Source organism: Pyxicephalus adspersus, chromosome 5 (assembly GCF_032062135.1).
Source record: "Pyxicephalus adspersus chromosome 5, UCB_Pads_2.0, whole genome shotgun sequence".
In the NCBI taxonomy this organism is placed as follows: Eukaryota; Metazoa; Chordata; class Amphibia; order Anura; family Pyxicephalidae; genus Pyxicephalus; species Pyxicephalus adspersus.
This window is the reverse complement of record NC_092862.1, coordinates 61,079,720-61,099,847: the sequence shown is the minus strand read 5'-3', so window position 1 is coordinate 61,099,847 and position 20,128 is coordinate 61,079,720. Positions and strand designations below refer to the sequence as shown.

The window sequence follows — 20,128 nt, the reverse complement described above, 5'->3', positions numbered from 1 at the left end:
GCCATGGCTTTTCAACTAGGGTCTACAAGATTACAATGGCTAATAATATTGCTGGGAATACCAAGTGATATTAATGTCCTAATACAGTCAGTGACATCACCTGGGATTTCCTGCGGTAATATTGCTGTAGATCATTTAGCCATATGAGTGTGGTGTAGAAACACTGGCTGGTTGTAGGGTCATTGTGATTAACATGGGTTCCTATCACTGGGTGATACGATTGTTGCTGACTCTACTTCTACAGTCAGTGTTTTGAATGAAGGACTTTTAAACAGTTTTTGAGTACTGTGGTTATTTACAATACAGGGAACTTCCAGATTCACCATAGGTCCACTGAACAAACTTCTAAATCATTTTTGGGACAGCAGATGTTAGGACTTGTCCCCTAACATCAGGACCCTCACAATGTTTAGTGAGAGAAGTCGTCTAACATGGTACGTGATGGGGGTCTGCATCTATGTGCAGTAGTGCTATAGGCCCAGTTAAACACTTTTATTTCAGACATTATGACACTACCCTTGGAGACAGGTTGTGACAGCCATGAAGTGGGTTAAATGACACTGATTGTTGACTGAGTAAAAAAGTAGCAAAAAGTAGCAGAAAGGAACTAGTGTATGGGGTGAGCTTCAAAATTAATGTAAGTAATAAAACAAAAGGTTTTTTTTAAGTTAAAACCGCTTTGGGGCTCATTAAATAAAGCTTCATAGAAGAAAATCAGAACAAAAGGTGAAGTTTTTTTTAAGTTAGAAGTTCTTTTCACTTCATCCAGTGATACAAATCCATGTTAATCACAATGACCAGCCAGTGTTTCTACGTCACATTGATGTCACTAAATGATCTACAGCAAGAGTGCCCAACCTATGGCCCACAAAGCTGCCAGATCTGGCCTTCTCCTCATTCCCTCTCTGCTCGTTGTCTTGTGGGGGGGGCATGCATCTCCAATGTTTCCCTATGAGATGGTACTGCCAGGAGAGGGAATGCTCAGTATGAGCTCTCTGTGAGTAGGCATGTACTATAGACCTGGCCATCTTGCAATGTGAGATAATCTCACCTCTCATACAGTCCATACAGTGTCCGTACAGCTGTCATTATCCCCATATTTAAACCTTTGTATCTCCTACACTGTCAGAAAAATGTGAAATTTTCAGGGTACCCGGAGATCTGCTACTAAACTAAACATAACAAGTTGCCAGATATGGGGTCAAAAACATAAATTCCTAATAACTGTCAGGGATATTTTTTAATCAAAGGGGGCAATTTCAAGACCAGGGTCCCCAAAGTGAGCTTGCATGTTAGGGACCCCGGGGGCCACTTCCATAGCAATGAGAATTAGGGTACTGGTAACTCTGTCAGCTCCGTGCTGTGGTGCCCCAAATATATACTTACTCTTTTATAAAACTTTAAGGCTGTGTTCAGGTTGGCGGTAAAGTTGCAGTGCAGTTACCCCTTCCTCATGCCATAGAACCCTGGCTCGGGGGAGATGCTCAGTACTGCTCACTATCACCTGCAGTCAAATCTGCAGATGCTGCGGTGTAAGGGATGGAGCAGCTGGTGGGGTGCCTGTTACACTTAGCTGGCCACTTACCTTCTCTGAACCTCCAATTCTCTGGAAATGTGGGAGCTGGAAGGAAACACCTTTTGTCCACCCTGCTCCATTAAAATATTATACCTATCATATCATGCTACCCTGTCACACATAGCTTATACCCTTACTCTCTATGAATCCCAATTTCTCTGTAAGAAAATGGAAATGTAACTGCAAGTGCAGGACTCTTGTGGCTGACTCCCACTAAAATTTCATCAATACGGCACCATCACAAGATAAGAAAAACTCTCATACCATGCTATCCTGTCACACATAGCTGGCCACTTACCTTCTGGGAAACCCAGGAAAATGCAAACAACGTCTATATATTGTGCAAAAAATTCATTGCTACACAGCACATCCCAATCCACATAAACATGCAAAAATGCATGGAGAGCTGTAAACGGATCCTTTGGGGCTTATTCAATAAAACTTCATAAATGACAACAAAAGATTAATGGCAATAGAATTTAGTCTGGTTTCACCCCTTTATATAAGAAAACAAACAGTTCTATGAAAAACAACACTTTTGTCCTCATTTTCTTATATCCAGTTAACAAATAAGCCCTTAGGCTTCATTCACACTATGGCTGCTGAACTGTTTTGTAAAAAACATTTACAGTGCATTGCTGTGTGCCTTGCATTAGGGAACCCTATTCATTTGAATGAGCTACCTAATGCAGATAATCATTGTCACACCTACCTCTTTGTCATTAAAGCGCAGACGCCTGTCTTTTGCGCATGCGGGCAGTTCTGTCGCTGGGGGTGCCTCTGTTTCAAAGCTTTTTCAATTCCGTCCTATCCTCTGGCCAATCCGAAAAAAACCTCTTGACCATCTCTGGCTATTTTGCTAGCTCACACACTGCACTCAGTGTTTGTGCAGCGTGTCTCCATTGTGCCGAGCCCCTAGTTCTGTGAGCTAGTTCCTGTTCACCTGTTGCTTAATTCAGTGTTTCCTGTGTCCAGCTCCTGTGTTAACCCCTCATTGTCCAGTCTGTTGGTTCACAGCCAACTTCCCTGTGCTGTTCCAGTGTTCCTGTCTGTCTGTGGATATCCCTGATTCACCTGTTCCTCCTGTTGGTTCCAGTGTCTCTTGTGTTCCCTGTGCCCGCAGTGGCCCCTGTGTCACTGGTGTGTAACCTGACCTCTCTCGCTTGCTGCCTGCCTCGACCCTGGCCTTCCTCGACTATCCTCCTTGACTATCCACCTCAGTGTGCCCAAGGACCACAACCTGGCAGTAACCAGCAGCGCAACATCCGCACCATCAAAGGCTCTAGAGAAGACCTGGTTACTACTTAAGACTCTGTGCCTTGGCCCTTCTAAGGGCTCACACCAACTCTGTGCAAGCTGTAGCGCCCCCTAGTGGTCCCGTCTCTCTGTGTGTGACAATCACACACACATAATATATGCCTAAATTGCAACTATACATACCGGTATAAAGAGAAATTTGTGAGAAGGCAGGTTGTTTATTACAGAAGAGACAGGAGATGTCACATCTTCAGTAAAATAAACTTGCTTAATGCATTTTTTTTTTAACTTGTAAACTCAGCTGCATGTGTAGTTCAGTCCCAGCATACCCAACATGCATGGCTTCTGGGAAAGAAACTAAATAATAAACTCCTGTAACTTGTTACATCATTATGGCCTGGCTAATCAAGATGTTTGGTTCCAGTTTAAAGTGCAGTCAATGGTATATAGCACAGTCATGCAATTCACTATAGTGAGTTGGTAAGATGTATTTGGAGAAAAAAAAACAATGAATTGCAACCTAGTGCACCAACATACACAAATGATTAATGTATGCATATCTACGTGGAAATAGGTGTGTTAATGCAACCCACCAGTGTTAATGAATCCCTAATGTTAGTTTACAACGAATCCTGTATGTAAAGCTTTAGACTAAAATGCATGCAATTAATTAGTTCTTTAAAACATGCATTTTTTTTAAATTAAACATTGTTCATTGTGGATTTTAAAGCTAAACCTGTAACATATGTAACCAGAAGAAAAAAGAGGAATGCAGGAGATGGCAGTGCTGGGTGCTTACTTGGCGGCACGCTTGAAGGAGAATTTCAGGATGGCGGGAATGGAGGAAAGCTTCAGCACAATCGAGGGATCTGTGGAATTAAAGGTAAATGTAATTTTTTTTATTTTCAGTTTAGTTCCGCTTTAAATGTTTTAAGTTTAAGATTTAGTAAAACAAAGGTTACATCTGGCATGATCATCAATTATTTTTTGTATATGATAAAAGATAAAGTATAAAGCCTAGCTTCTTTATATTCTTTAAAAAAAATTACATTATAGTCCCTTGATAAAGCATTAATGTCAGAAAAAGATTTGTGGTGACAGGGAAGTAAAGTAGAACAATGCTTTTATCTTCCAGATCCAGCTAATACAGATTAAGTTTACAAGGGCTCCATCTAGTGTTAAGAAATGTCAATAGCACCTTCATTTTTTTTTACTAATCCACTGTTCCATGAGGAGTACTAATCCATTGCTATGAGGAGTACATAAAGCATTGTCAGGAAGCAAGTGTATTTTAGGGAAAAATAAAATCTAGAAATTATTAGGGCAACTAAAATGTCACTGATGCCTTCAGAAAGAGGTAGAAAGACTGTTCTACAAATCTGATTGGATTTACACCTCCCACTCTACAATTCAAAAAGGACTTTACAGAAACCAAATTAAACAAAAACATTCCAATTTTATAAAGACCCTTACATGAAGCAAATGCAAAAAAACTTTTTTTTACTGTTTCTGACTCAAAAACAAGGTTTCTGGAACAATTACCTAACCACTAAATGATCCACCATCTCCCTATAATGTTCAATGTATGAGGAGAGATTAAATTTAAGCCTATATTATATATCATCACACTCATATAAAAGCACATGGCTGTGTTTTTTGCAGACAACAGCTAAAATGCCATAAAAATGTTAAATGGAGGATCTTAGTTTACAATAATTGTAGCATTTTTAGCAAGCCAGTTTACCACAAGGTGTTCTTTATTATACTGGTCTATACATACCCCACACTAACTTAGTTATGCATGCAGATATATTATTTACTAATGTAATATATTTTAATTTTTTGCACTTGAATTTATTATATTGCATGTTAATGTGAATAATAAGGCCTATGTTTAATGCAATATCATTTACTAAACCTCATTAGAGGCGATATATAAACTCCACAGCCACTTTATTAGGCACACATGTTCAACTGCTTGTCCATGTAAATATCTCAGCCAATCAAATGGTAACAACTGGCAATGCATTTAGACATGTAGACATTGTCAGGATGACCTACTGAAGTTCAAACTGAGCATCAGATAAGGTGGGAAAAGTGACTTTTGAACGTGGTATGATTGTTGGTGCAAGACAAGCTAGTCTGAGGTTTTCACAAACTTCGGATCTTCCGGGATTTTAACGCATTTTACAAAATTTTGTCCAATATAGGAATCAGTGAGCATGGGCAAAAATGCTTTGTTGAAGAATGACCAGACTGGTTTGAACCTAGAGAAAGACAACAGTAAATCAAATACCAAATTGTTAAAACCAAAGTATACAAAAGAACAGATTGGTGTCCAATGAACCACCAATTGGGAACGCACTTACCCAGAAGTTTCTCTACCAAAAAAAGTTTGGTGAAGATTCACTGCTGTTATTTTAATAGAGCCCTAAAGGTATATTTCATTTGCAAATAAGTTTACCAAACTTTGTACCAGGAACAAAATTTAGTAATTTTCAAAAGCACATATTGCAGAATACAATTTGAATTTACTTGTTTAAAAATATGTTCTAACTAAGTCTGATAGAATTAACTGGTCACTAAAAATAATATATTTTGAACTTCATCCATTTGCAGCACCTTATTTATTAAAGTGTAAAGGCCTATATAGGGGGATATAAGATATAGGTCTATATAGGGGGATATAATATGCAGATAAAGTTGGACAAGAACCAGGAAGGCTCAGTAAGTTGTAATAAGCTAAATGAAATAATGATAATGATTGTTGCAATAATGAGCACATCAAAGATGAAAACCACTATGTCATTGTATTCATGGTGATTTTGCATCTCTGCTTTACATCATTGTACCACAAAATTTCCCTTATTGTAGGGATGTTAATAGAGACAGATGACCAGGCTTTGGAATCTCAGTTATTTTACTAAATGGTTACTCCAGGTGTGTAACTGGACCACATAAATAAAAGGAGTCCCTCAACTTACAGGGCTTTCATTTTCAACTGGTGACAATTATTTTAGGACTAAATACATATAAAAATGGTTACTTTTCACATAAAACAGAATGTAAAGTTAATATTAGAACTGTACATATAATAAATAGCTTCAGTATTTTTTAAAAATGGAATATCTTTCATTCCACAGTATGTTTAGTCTTCTGTTTATGGTGACTACAGCTAGCAATTCGATTCTGAGCAGTGCTAGATCACCCACAAAATGACCTCAGTGAGTGCCTAAGACTTGGTGTGTGTACAAGGACCTCTATGCTATGAGTACAACCATGGAGCATTCTGCCTCCCACCCTGCAACATAGGACAATAGGTGTACACTTACCTAATAATTCATTCTGCTCCATATTAACATTGTGAAATCTGTGTCTTGAACTTGAAACTTTATGGACCGGTCAGATGATTGTTACCTAAGATGAACAGTAATGCTCAATGTGACATGTGTACAGTGCTCCCCAGATGTTGTTCATTAATTCACCTTAGCAGACAGATAAATGGCCGATGGGGAATGACCACTGTGCACTCCTATGAAAGAAGAGTACAGTAGAGTGTGGCTTGCACATCCTCCCAATCTTCATCCCCCACTTTGTTCATCTGTCACTAGAAACTATCATAAAAGGTAATTTCCAGCAACAATCATCTGACATTTTATCTTATGTTTGTATGGGGCTTAAGAGCATGTACATAATTCTGCCTTTCCCCAAATTCTGATTCATCGTTTTTAATACATGGCTAGGCACACAGAATGGTCAATCAGGAGTGAGAATGCACAGCACTGCCTCGAAGTAAGAAACATTACAATTCAGAATAAAATAATTGGCCGGTGAAGTAACAGACAGTGCTTACCTGGGCACATCTGAGTTAAAGGGTTATAGCAAAATTTTAGAAAAATCTTGCTAAGCTGTCAGCAGTAAAACATCTCTCAAGTGCAAAGTATTTCCCAAATGAAATAGAAAATTAATAAATTCATGCTTTCAATTAAAATACTTATACTGTTTTGACTTTAAATAATTTAGGCAGAACTCCAGCCACAAACAACAAGATGAAAATGTTAACAGGCCATGTAAAGATAAAATACCAAAACTAGCTTCAGCTGCAAAATTCACCTTAAATCCATAGAATTGAATATCTCCAGCTAGATGCCATCGCTCTCATGGCAAACATCATTTAACCTTAGCCTAGATAGATCCTAGACACTACTCATCCTGTGATTGGACAGTGATAGGAGAAGCAGTACAGTGATGAGTTCATTCTCTGTCACTTTGCTTTCTGATCCCATCAGCTTAATGATTGTCAAAACATAAACTGCTTGGCTTCTTATAGTTTTCTCACACTCCTGGCTTGCTGTGCAGGGAACAAAAAAGCTGATACCAATTCAGATTAAGTACTGCCTACCTTAAATAATGGATGTACTGGTAATTAATAAAATGCATTCAGTTGCATTTGTTATATCTGCTTAGAGTTTATCTGTACATATTGATTGAATGATACTATTACAACTGGCTATAGGCAGGCAAATATTGCAAGCTAGTGGGGGGGGGGGGATATATATATATATATATATATATAATTATACATACATATGGAAGCAATTCAGCTGCTTTTAATGTTCCTCCATTTGTTCAGCAATATGGCATTATTTTATTGAAAGCAGACTATAGTAAACTGTACTATACTGGGTTTGTTGTGCTGGTCAATTCATATAAAAAAACAAAAAAAAAAAACAAAGCTATCTTGCCAGCAATTTCCAATGAATATGTTTAAAGCAAGCAAATGAAAAAACTACCCCTTCAACAACAAAGGAAGAAAAGGACTTTCAATTTAAAAGGCTTTCAGTACATAAGTTACAGAGTCCAAGCATCCTTTTACAAAGAGAAAAGCTGAGTCTCAAGAAGGCATTTGTGTTCATAAAAAGCCACCATTACCTGAAAAAAGCAATACAATCTGATAAGTTTATATCCAGACACACTGCACACAGAGCACCTACCATATAAAAAACAATTCAAGACACACTTCATTCAAACAGTACGTACAGAAAAGGGGGCTAAACTATACATAAACTATTACGGAAATATAATAACAGTTTTGCTTTTTCAATCATTTATTCAACAAAAATATTACCAGAGGTTTTGGTGTACCTTGGAAAAAGTAAGCCCTTTAGATTCAGAATCTGGTATTACCCCTTTTAGTAGAAATTATTATTGTAGGCATTTTGCATAACTGTTTACCAATCCACTGACAATAAATCTGTGAAATTTTTGACCACTCCTTCATGCAAAAATTCTTTAAGTGGAACTGAAATCTTGAAAACTGGTCAATCAGCTGCCAAATTTTACTGGGCTGCGCATGTGCAGCTGCATGCCTGTACGGGAGTTATGTAATCCTGGCCCAGCCAATCAAAGATAACCGTTTTCAGTTTATTGTAGGTTCTCTTGCCTTTGATTAACTTTTCAAGTTACATAATATAAATACTATATATTTAAATTTAAATATATATATATATATATATAAATATATTTTTATATATATACACATAAATATATACAGTTAGGTCCATAAATATTTGGACAGAGACAACTTTTTTTTAATTTTGATTCTGTACATTACCACAATTTAAATGAAACAACTCAGATGCAGTTGAACTGCAGACTTTCAGCTTTAATTCAGTGGGTTGAACAAAAAGATTGCATAGAAATTTAAGGAACTAATGTTTTTTTTTTTTACACAATCACTTCACTACCTGGCGACAAATGCTGAGCTGTGCATGTACAGCAAAATGTGACAGCTGGGTGATAATCAAGCACATAATAATAGTTATATCAGTAGGGACACCACTTGTTACTCTCTACAACAAACACCTGTCTGATCACAAATTGATCACTTATTTTCACAGTAGGCCCTTTGTTCTAAAATGCAACCTAGTGTTGAAGGAAGTGCCATTTTGGTTCCCAAAAGTCCGCCAGCCTGCCTGGCTTATATAAATTAACCACCTCGCCCTTTTCCTTTCCTGTAGGTAGGGTAGTGAGTTGAATTGTAGTATTGGCCACACTTACCTGTTCCAGTGCCCACAGATTGATCAGGGAAGTACCTTTGGGATTGTATCTATCCCAGCACTTTACAAACACCAGGATGATCAAATATATGTAAAGTCGCACTATGCTTGGAACATTTGTGGGGCTCTCAGGGCTCAGTGGAATCACATTACAGGTAATTGTGGTTTTTGGGTACTGTATGTCTGCTATCAACAAATAAGGCTATGTTAGGTATGTACAGAAGCAGCCCCATATGTTGATGGGGAGGTCTTTTCACTGCTCCCTACGTTATCTGAATGTTTTTATGAGACAATCTTAGATAATAATTGACTATATAGTATTTTAATGAGAAAAATGCCAAAAATAAATGTATGCAATTACAGGATTTATTCTTATATTATGCAACAACCTTACCTAGAAATAACTCGGGGGGGCAAAACCAAAGAATGACCGGAAGAGTTTTTGGCAAGACTGAAGGCATGACCCAATCCGAAATCAGACAATTTCAAGACTCCATATCTCTAGTAATTATCATGTGTCTGAGGGGAATCTTATGGGATTTAACAATCAACAATCAGTAAAGTAAACACACAATGCCCAAAGAGGATGCTAACACGTCAAACTGGGGCATTTGGTTACTTTAGCATTGTTAGATTTTAAACATCATTTATTATGTCCATAATAGAGGTTTCACTACTGAAATAAATTTAACTATCATAAAACAGAAAAAATATATATATGATCAAAAAAGACAGTAGTTTAGGAACAATTATTTCATATTCAAAGACCAAAACTTATCTTATACTAATTAAAATGTATTCATTGTTCCAAATACAATAAAAAACACCAATATATATTAAGACATCATACAATCTCACATATAGCAATATTAAAAATTTTGTTTTAGGATGGGTTTATATACATAGACTATCCCTTCAAAATATTTTATATTCATATGTGTGACGCATTTCGTGGAAACACTGTTTCCTGAGAATAATCAAAATACATACTCAATGATAGTTGAGGATACACATATCAATAAGCTTATGTCTTTCATCTCTGCAGACAAATTGTCCTGAGTCTTATATGTAAATGAAAGCTCACACACTCAGCCCTCCTAAACAATAGATGCTGGCCAGTTTACCATTGTATACATGAAAAGCTGTCCCAAACATAGAACACCAATAATCAAACACATAGAGGATCTACACGGAGAAAGACACTGTATACCTCATTAACCATTTATATATAATAATATTAGCCACTTGGAATCAGGGGATCCTCCATACATTTGATTAATGGCATTTTATGTTTGGAACAGCTTTTCATGTATACAATGGTAATTTGGCAGGCGTATTCTGTTTAGGATGGCTGGGTGTGTGAGCTTTAATTTAAACAATGTTTTAATTAGTTGTGTAACTTTTAGACTTCCATTAAAGCACAACCACTGTGTAGTACTGTAAATCAGCAGGCACAGCTGTCATACTGTATTTAATGGACAAAAATGGCCCATGTTCATAAAAATTACAAAGAATTTAGTCTGCTTGAAAGCTGTGGTTGACACCTTATATACTACAAACCCTAACAATGATTTTACATTTTCACACGGATTTCTGTGGTTTACATGTGCCTTCCTGGTCTAGTGCCTCATTTTTATGTAATTTCACATAACATTTGGTGCTTCAGCAATTTAACAATGGTTATTTTATTTTTTTTTCTGAACTCATGTTGTCTGGGTCCTTGCCCACCCTGTATATGGAGAAAGAGAAGAGAAACAAACCAGTAATTAGCTCAACTCTGTTGCTCTTTTATTTCTTATTGGCACACTTTGTGTCAGGACATGAGTGGTTCTATTTGTGATATCTTTAGGAGATTGGTCACATTTGTCAGAGAATAACAGACCTGAGGATAAAAACTTATTGTGAAATCATGTCCGTAACTCTGCCCATCTCCCCCCCCCCCCAAGCACAGTAATATCATCCATGGCTCCCGTCCCACAGCTTTCATGTTTCTGACTGACTCCTGTCAAACATGGGAACCAAACCAAACCAAACCGAGAAGGGAGCTATGGATGAGATTACTGTGGATGGGAGGGGTATGGGCAGAGTTACGGACATGATTTCACAATAAGTTTTTATCCTCTGGGCTATGGAAGTACAAGGGAAGATGGCTGAACTCACTTTAGGGATCCATGAGTTCGATGAGGATGATAGCCAGGTAACCTCCAGGCTAGAAGGACTTTGCCTTTGTGGTGCAAAGGAATGTAACACTCAAAGATTATTCAGTTTCCAGTAAAAACCTTTTTTTAATCAATATTTATCACAAACTTCTATAGAACTGTGCCCAAGGTTAGAGACAATCAGACCCATTGAAGTTTATGGATGTACATGGAGAAACTGCTACTATCAGACTGAGGTATGTATGAATTTGTGGAAGGTGGGTTAGGTAGTATTTTCTATTTAGGCTGGGTGGGGTGAAGGTGCAGGTGGGTGGCAGTGGCTGTATTGTAACCCAACTTTTCAGTAAGCACTCAAAAACAACCAGGTGGTTACTGAAAAGTGCCAGGTGCAGTACCCAGCTAAAAAGGTCTGGGCCCATGTTACTGCATATGCACATGGGCCAACATATGTAGCCTAACTATATACAACAATGGCTTCATTTATTGCTAATTTATTATATATATATATTACATATTTAAATTTTAATTTAAAAAATGGCAGCGCAAGCTTGTAGAAATAATAAATTACTCCTAATTCTGCAAAAATACACACTCAGAAAATACACAGTGGAATCACTTTAATACATAAAAAATAAAATACAGCATTCTGGTTCTATGAACTCCTAAACAGGATAGCACAGAGCCTGTAGAACAGATGAATGTATTCCACTGAAGAGCTGCAATTCCCACAAAAAGAGGAAGATGGTTTACCAAATTAGAGGTTTGTATCCTGCGGAGGACATGCTTTTTCATTCTTGAATACATAACTGCAGTCAAAAATCTGAAGTCTTTCAAGTCAAATGTTTAGCTCTAACACATTTCAAGGTGTGCATTACTTAAAATTTCTATACTGCATTTGTCTTCAGTTACTCTCATCTACTGACATATCTTAAAAGTCTCTTATTGCTTTCCAAGCAAAACTTATCATTTCAATGTGAACAAAAATAGCTAAATCAGTTTGTTTTTTCCCAAGACTTAGCACAATATCAGCTTTTGAAGGAAGCTTCCATGGGGTCCAAGTACCTTCTAGTGACCAATGCAACCTCAGAAGACTCGATCAAATTCAGACTGATTGGTTGCAGGGTTTCTGCCCTGATTTGCTGGTTGCTGAGGCATGTGACCTCCTCGTCGTCTGGGAGGAGCAAGGTATTCAAACATTGACTGATTGTGAGTTGAAAGCATATTCTTAAGGTCAGAAGGCATTGGGTCAGACCAGAAGAAGTCATGATTAAGAGCATCATCACTGTCAATTCTCTGTGCCGGATCCAGGACAAGCAGCTTGTCAATAAGATCAAGGGCATAGGCATCTTTCACATAAGCCTTTAGTCTATCCTTGACTTTTCTTTTTTGGCCTTTGGGCAGTTCTAATTTCTGATAGAGTTCATACTTGTCCACATTGGGCCATACCTATCAACAGAACGAACATACAATTAGAAGGCTTTTTCCAAATATTATGTAAGTAGGACATTATTGCAGAGTTTAGGTACTGTTCTCTAGCCGGTGCAATCAGAAGCAGTGTATTTACCTTTATTTGTCATACATTACCATCAACCTTTGCTTTATATTTGCTCAAGTGCAGACAAACATACAAAGACGACAAAAGAGTTTAATTTAACTGAAGTATGGAACGTGTTTTACAAATACAATGCACCCAAACACTCACCTCAGGTGTGATGGAACCACACAATTGGCTGATAAGTGTTAGCTGGTGTTGTTCTGTGTTTCCTTGCATGATGGGACTGCGTGTCCACATTTCGGCCATAATACATCCAGCACCCCACAAATCAATCGGAGGACCGTAATCACGCTCTCCTAAAAATATCAAACCAGAGATAGGTCATACAATCATCAAGTTTCTAAAAATGAATGCGTACATTTAAGCAAAAATTTAGGCCAAAATGGAAATGGTTAACAACCATATAGATTCCAGTTTTACTAAAATTGCAAGTTATAAGGGATCATTCTGTCACTGAAGCAGAATATATGTCATTTTCATAATTTGACAACTCCTATATTTTCAATGTTAAAGCAAAAGAAAATGCTTGACATGACTCCTAAGTAGGGTTCACTTTACACTTAGGTAAATTAGATTGAACATAACAATTGGCCCATGCAAACTGAACCCTAAAACCTGTAATCTTACCAGATTGTAAAATTCCACTAATTGTCAGGGAATTACAGGGAATGCTGATGGGGGGGGGGGGGTGCCCATACTCCAATTTTCTGTAATGTTGGGGCTCTCTACACAGTAGAATCACATTACAAGTAATCGGTTTATGGGTACTGTATAATGTCTGCTATCAACAAATATCGAGATGTACAGAAGCATCCCCCGTTGATGGGGAGGTCTTTTCCTTGCTCCTTATATTATCTGAATGTTTTTATGGGACATTAATAGATTAATAAGTGACTATGTAGTATTTTGATGAGAAACATTGCCAAGATTAAATTTGCAATTACAAGATTTACTCCCAACTTATGCAACAACCTTACCTAGAAGTAGCTCAGGAGGGCGATACCAAAGAGTGACCACACGGTTGGTGTATCTGTTTGGCTGGCTGTTTTTGGCAAGACTGAAGGCCCGAGCCAATCCAAAATCAGCCAATTTCAAGACTCCATCTCTAGTAATCAAAACATTTGCTGCCTTCATGTCTCTGTGAAGAATCTAATATGATAGAACAATCAACAATCAGTAAAGTGAACACACAATGCACTCAGAGGGCAGATTATAAAAAATAAGGCAACCTGGTTTACCAATTTATTTAACAATATAAAAATATGTTTTAAAGGTAATGAAAAGGTAGTGAAGTCATTATGTAATCAAATACTTTCAATTGTTAACATAAAGATGTCTCTGCTCTTCCTGTACTCACCTGAATGATTCATTAGTCTGCTTCTCCCTCTCCCCAGCCTAAGCTTTGCTATACAGAGATTGCAAAAATGCTAAATAAAATACAGATTCTTTCACTAGTGGCCCCTTACAAAATACCTTTAATGATGTCTTACAAATCCAGAGCTGCAATAGTTTAATGTCTTGGAGCCTTTAGCAGACATTGTAAACTTGTCTAATTTTACTAGAAAATGTGCTCCTGTTCTGTATGACCTCAAATACACAGAAAGGAACACGTTCTGTTCAAACTAATGAAAAAGGTTTTAGACAACATTGCATAAACCATAGTGAACTATGAAGGAATGAGTGGGAAACAAAACTAAAAAACTGCTTGTGTGTTAACTTACCTTATTCCTATGGATGTAGTAAAGGCCATTGAGTAGCATTTGCATGACCTTCTTTATCTCCGCAAGAGTGAATTTGACATGTGTATTACTAAGAAGTCCAGCTAGATCATGTTCACAGAAGTCAAACACAAGGAAGATGCTTCCTTTGCAGCGGTTGTACTGATTGGCTGTAAAGGAAAAAAAAAAATTACATGAGGAAAATATTCTTGCGATGAGTAGGGCTTAAAGCAAAAGCCAATTTACTATTACCATTTTAAAATCTAAAACTAATATTTGGCTGGAATTCCATTGTTTACAATCAGAGAGGACTTTTCTTATATGAGATGAGCAAACCTGGCAAGTCATTTTTTTGGGGCGAAATAACATTCTGTGCTGCATCTAAATGTGTGCATGCAGATTTGTATGATCTGTGGAGAATCTTACATATCTAGAACCTGGCCAATTAGAATTAATGTACTGTTTCATTGTCCCCTATCATAACTTGCACATACTATATAACATAATTATGCACGGATGGGGAAAGATATCTGATATATTGGTATGTAATCCTGTTAATCAAGGACTGCAAATATTGGACATGAAGAGATTATAAAAAAGTAATTTCATTGATAAAAAGAACCAAGAGACATGCAACTAACCCCCATCATGAGGGATCTGCACAATGTCTAAATACTGAACACTCCATACCTTTTGTTCTGCAAATCTCAATCAGATTTACAACATTTTCATGTTTCAGCAGCTGAAGAATTTTTATTTCACGTAGAGCTGTGATTGGAAACTAAAAAGAGAGGGATAAAGAAAATGAAGTTAAAATGGATATCAGAGCAAACCAAATATGAAATAAAACATACACGGAGCACGTCTGCAATGCATGCACATTTCTTTGTAAGAATTGTTCTGTAGTCCAAGATACAATGGAAGGACTTATTCTATTATATAACATGATGTAGAAATTGCACACAGAAAAGTTTTGAATTTGACAAGATGAACAGGTATTTGTTCAAACTATACAGAGATATAAAAATTGCTGGCTAAGCTAAAATTACCAGCTCAAAAGGGTGCGAATAGAAGACGATACCAGTAAAGGATGACATATAGCTTATGAATGAATATGTACTTACTCCTTCTTTCTCATTTTCCATCAATACTTTTTTCAGTGCAACTGTCTGTCCAGTCTGTCGATGCTTGGCTTTGAACACTTCACTACAAATAAAAAAAGGAAACATATATGTTAGGACTTACAAATAATTATGCAGTGACATATACCAAGTTCTGACTAGCGGTTTTGCAAGCAGTTGCATGAGATTTTACAGCTTAAAACCACTTGTAAAGAAATGAATACCATTAAAGTGAAAAGACCAGTTCAATATTCTCTATTTGATAGGTGATAGGAGGTGGCAGTGCTGCAGCGTGTTTTTTGGCCTCTACAAGCATTCAGGAGAGATTTAGCACCCCTGCTGTCTCCATAGACATGAATTGATGCCACTTGTGGAAGCCTTTTTACATATTTGTTTTTTACAAGTAATTTTTATACAAAACAAAAAAAGAACTGCTCTGCCAGGCTTTACAAGCTGCTTGCAAAGGTCTGAAAAAACCTAGAAGTGGCAGCCTAAAACCTCCCAAACAGATCAGACACTGGGAAATTTTGAGCCACTAAAACATTTTAAACAAAAAAAAAAATAGTAATAACAATTTTCATTAAAGTTTATGCTTAATCTGTTTATACTTTGCATTCCCTGCCCCACAGTAGTGCAAGAATAAAGGTAAGATCGGAGTTCAGCTTTAAAGTCGACATACACCCTGACCCTCCAGATGCTACTTTTACAGCAAATCTCACACAGCACAGGGATCAGACAAGGGGGGGGGAGAACAATCTCATAGTACAGGGATCTGACATGGTGGAGGTGGGGGAAATCAGACAGCACAGGGATCTGACATGTGGGGGAGATCAGACAGCACAGGGATGTTGATTTGCGCACACACAGCCCCGGTCCTGATTGTTCTTTACCCGAAGGTTCCCTGTCCAATCTTGGCCAGACGTTCATACTTGGACACCTCGTCGCAGAATGGGAACTCCATGGAGTCATAGTTCTTGGCCATGCTGGCTGCTGTGGATGGTGCAGGTTCGGAGTGGGAATCCAGAACTGGGTCCAGGCCGCCCCCGGCGCCGCTTCTCGCCCTGGAGTCCAGGCCTCCTCAGTAAAGTGATGCCGAGGCCTGAAGGTTCTGACCGCGCTCTCTCACCTTCCTGGCACAAGAAATTCCTTGTCCCACAAGCAGCTTTGAAGACAGTAGCTAGTTACAAAGTAGACGCTAGAATAGAGTTCTAATTTCAATGCAGGAAAAGAACCTGGAAGTGACGAATATAAAACAGGAAATGGGCGGGGCTTCACTGGTCAAACTTGAAGCCATTGTGTTCTAAGATAATCCTACTTTAGTAATTCATACTACCAGCTGATGGGCTTGTTCAATGACGTCACAGTCAGCTGTTTCTGCTCCGTGCGCATCGCCTATGTTTTTTAATGGAATTTTGCTCCAATGTGAGCTCCCCGGGAGTGGGCGTGTTCTATAGACCTCGGAGATCAGCTGCTTCACCAGGAACAGCTACAGCAGCACGAGATCTGTGTCTGTGTCCATGCTGCTGTCATTACAATGTATAAACCTTCATATCTCCCACACCGATTATTGTACAAACGTGAATGTTTCAGGGTACACAGAGGACCATTAGAGCTGATACTAAACTTCAGTCCCCTAAAAACAAAATGCCAGATACGAGGTCTATAACATAAAATCCTAATAATCGGATCTTCTCTCATTGAAGTGGGCCTAAAGTAAAATAAAAAACAAGATGACACCTTTACTTGCACAGATCCGTGTATTCCGCTGTATTTGCCAAAAAGAAAAATGCCTATATTACTGCACATGTGTGAGATCTCCATCTTTCTTCTTTCAATGACAGAAAAGTCCCTCATGCGTATGCCTGATCTCGGAGCCCAAGCCTCCAGGAATTCGTATCCCAGGAGGCTCTGCGCTCCTATTTATTCTTTACCGCCGCAGCGATAATGACAGAATGGGAGGGGCTTTGCCTTTTTGTGTTTAAAAAAATAAAACAAAACAAAGGGTTATTTACCATTCTGCATAAAGTAAAAACTGTGGTGATTGGCTATTTCAAGATCAGGGTCCCTAAGTGGAGTTTGCATATTAGGGACCCCCGGGGGCCACTTCCATGGCATTGAGCCTTAGAGTACAGCCAATTGTCGGTGCGCTATGGTGCCTTAAATATAAATTTTCCCGCTCACCAAACTTCAAGGCTGCGTTCAGGTTGGAGGTGAGGTTGCAGTGTGGTTACCCCTTCATCATGCCATGCTTAGGGGGAGACATCCAGTACTGCTCACTGCTTAGAGTCAAATCTTCAGATGCTGCGGTGCGAGGGACTTAGGGACTGTTACACATAGCTGGGCACTTACCTTCTCTGAGATGTTACTAACTAATGTGGGAGCCAGTGGGAAACACATTTTGTCTACAATCCCCCCTCCCCCATTAAAATTACTCTCTATGAACCCCAATTTCTCTGTAACATCTCCCTATAGATGGAGCTATTATTGACGTTTGTGTAAGAACAATCAAATGTTGCTATTCTTCTAAATTTTTTAGGTGGTGCATGAGTTACATAATTGACATGAGTTACATAAATAACATAATTACATAGAAACAACCCAGGGTCTTTCTACCTTACAAAATAAACAATAACATGTGTACATTTTGTGCAGTAAAGAAACCTTTTTTTTTTTTTTTAGGAGCCTATCATCATAAGTAACCTATGTAGGGGTTTTGATATGGGGATACAGGAGAGAGGAGGGAGACACAGGTGTTAGGATGCACTCCTATTGTTGTGAGGTTTATATGCGGGGTACAGGAGGGGGAGGGGCAGGTGATGGGGTGCACTCATATTGTTGTGAGGTGATATGGGGGTTCAGGAACGGGTGAGACAGGTGATGGGGTGCACTCCTATTGTTGAGAGGTAATATCGGGGTACATGAGGGGGTGAGATAGGTGTTGTGTACAGAAACCTGGTGGGCGATGGGGTGCACTGCCTTTGTTGCAGTGTGATGTGAGGGACTCAGGTGGTGTTGTGCTGTTGTTATTGGAGGATGTTATAGATATTATTGTGGGGTGATATGGGAGTTTAGAAAGGCGGAGACAGAAGTTGGGGTGCTCTTGCATTTTTATAGGGTGATACTGGGGTAAAGTAAATGGGGTAAGTGATGAAGCGCAGAGCAAATTTTGGGGGGTGATAGGGGGCTCATGAAGGGGGAGAAAGCTGATGGGCTGCAATGCTATAAATGTGGGGTGATAAGGGGGTTTAGGTAGGGGGTAGACAGGTGTTGGGATGTGCTTGGTTTTTGTGCAGGGTGTTAAGGGAGTACAGGAAAGGGGCAGGTGATGGGTGCACTGGTATTTTTGCTGGGTGGTATGGGGGATAACTAGGGGAGGGGAGTCTGGAAGATGGAGAGAGATGTTAGGACGTGCCTTTACTAAAGTTTGATATGGGTGTATAGGGAGGGGCAGATAGGTGATGGGGTGCACTGGTATTGTTGCAGGGTGGTACGGGAGTTCAGGAAAGAGGAGACAGGTGATACAATGGAATTATTTATAAGGAATATAAGGGTATAGAAAGTGTTAAGGGAAGTGATGTGGTGCAATAGTAACATTTTGTTGGATGATACTGGAATTAAGTATGGTGAGGCAGGTAATGGGGTGTACTGCTAATTTTGTGGGATCATTTATGGTTTTTAGAATTGGGGGGATTTGGAAATTTTTAGAGGGTGATATGGGCTAAAAGAAAGTTAAACCAGATGATGAGGGCACTGCTATTTTTAGTTGGTAATATTGGGGTTTAAGAAGGGGACGGGTAAAGGGATGCAGTGTTAAAATTTCCATATGATTGGGGAAGGGGGGCAGGGAGTTGGAGAAAGATGTTGTGGCGTACTACTATCACATACTATTATTGCAGTTTGATATGGGTGTATAGAAAGGGGGTGCACTGGTATTACTGCAGGGTGATGTGGGGTAGGTGATAGGGTGCTCAGTTAATTTTGCAGGATGATATTGGGTTCAAGAAGGGGGAGAAAGCTGTTCCATCGCTACAAATGTGGTGTGATATAGGAGTTTAGAAAAGGGGAGAGACAGGTAATTGGGTGTACTTGTTATAGCCAGGTGATATGGGGGTTTAGAAAATCCACTGCACAGAAAGGGGGGGGGGGTAAACGTGCTCCGCAGAAGGGGGGATACAACATGGATCAGGGGGGCAGTGCACTCCACAGATGGAACGGGGGGGGGGGGGGGTTGGGCGGGATGCCATACACAAGATGGCCGCTGCCGTGCATAAAATGTTTTATTTTTCATTGATGCAAACTGACATAGCCAGCACCACTAAGGGGTCTGCTTTAAATTGATTCCAAATTCTAAGTGAGCCCTGAATAACCCCACACAAATACTAGGCCATGTGGTGAGAAAAAGTCTCAAGTGGAGGGGTGAAGGTCTGGTTTTTGCCAGAAACCTAAAGCAATCAGACAGGTAAGATGCACATTGCAGAAATATCCCTTTCTGGCAATAATGACCTGCCTGATCGTACAAACTTGAAAGCCTAGTTCAGAGGAAAGGTAAATCAATAACATAGGTGCATGTATGCATACCAGAAGTAGCGGGAGTTGTTAAAATATCATGTGTGTACAAATAGATTTGCAGGCATTGCCAAGTGGTATCTTAGAAGCAATATGTCTCTTCTCAGTGGGTTTATC

General features: G+C 38.8%; 1 protein-coding gene across 1 annotated transcript; it reads right to left on the bottom strand.

The window, feature by feature from the left end:
• Positions 1–11,653: 11,653 nt before the first annotated feature.
• Positions 11,654–16,695, bottom strand: CDK9 (cyclin dependent kinase 9). Its single transcript, XM_072411683.1, has 7 exons — positions 16,336–16,695; positions 15,449–15,530; positions 15,015–15,105; positions 14,328–14,494; positions 13,584–13,755; positions 12,754–12,902; positions 11,654–12,497 (listed from the first exon to the last, which is right to left on the bottom strand). Exons 1-7 carry the CDS (start codon positions 16,425–16,427, stop codon positions 12,135–12,137), a joined length of 1,116 nt encoding a protein of 371 aa, XP_072267784.1. The 5' UTR covers positions 16,428–16,695; the 3' UTR covers positions 11,654–12,134.
• Between the last annotated feature and the right edge of the window lie 3,433 nt (positions 16,696–20,128).

What these genes read in the sequence shown, in the direction of transcription:
- CDK9 (XM_072411683.1), bottom strand. Translation starts at nt 16,427, where the DNA reads ATGGCCAAGAACTATGACTCCATGGAGTTCCCATTCTGCGACGAGGTG. An exon ending in TGAGATTTGCAGAACAAAAG is followed by an intron (nt 14,495 to 15,014) that starts GTATGGAGTGTT and finishes TTTCCTTTACAG; the next exon opens with CCAATCAGTACAACCGCTGC. An exon ending in GTGGTTCCATCACACCTGAG is followed by an intron (nt 12,498 to 12,753) that starts GTGAGTGTTTGG and finishes TTCTGTTGATAG; the next exon opens with GTATGGCCCAATGTGGACAA.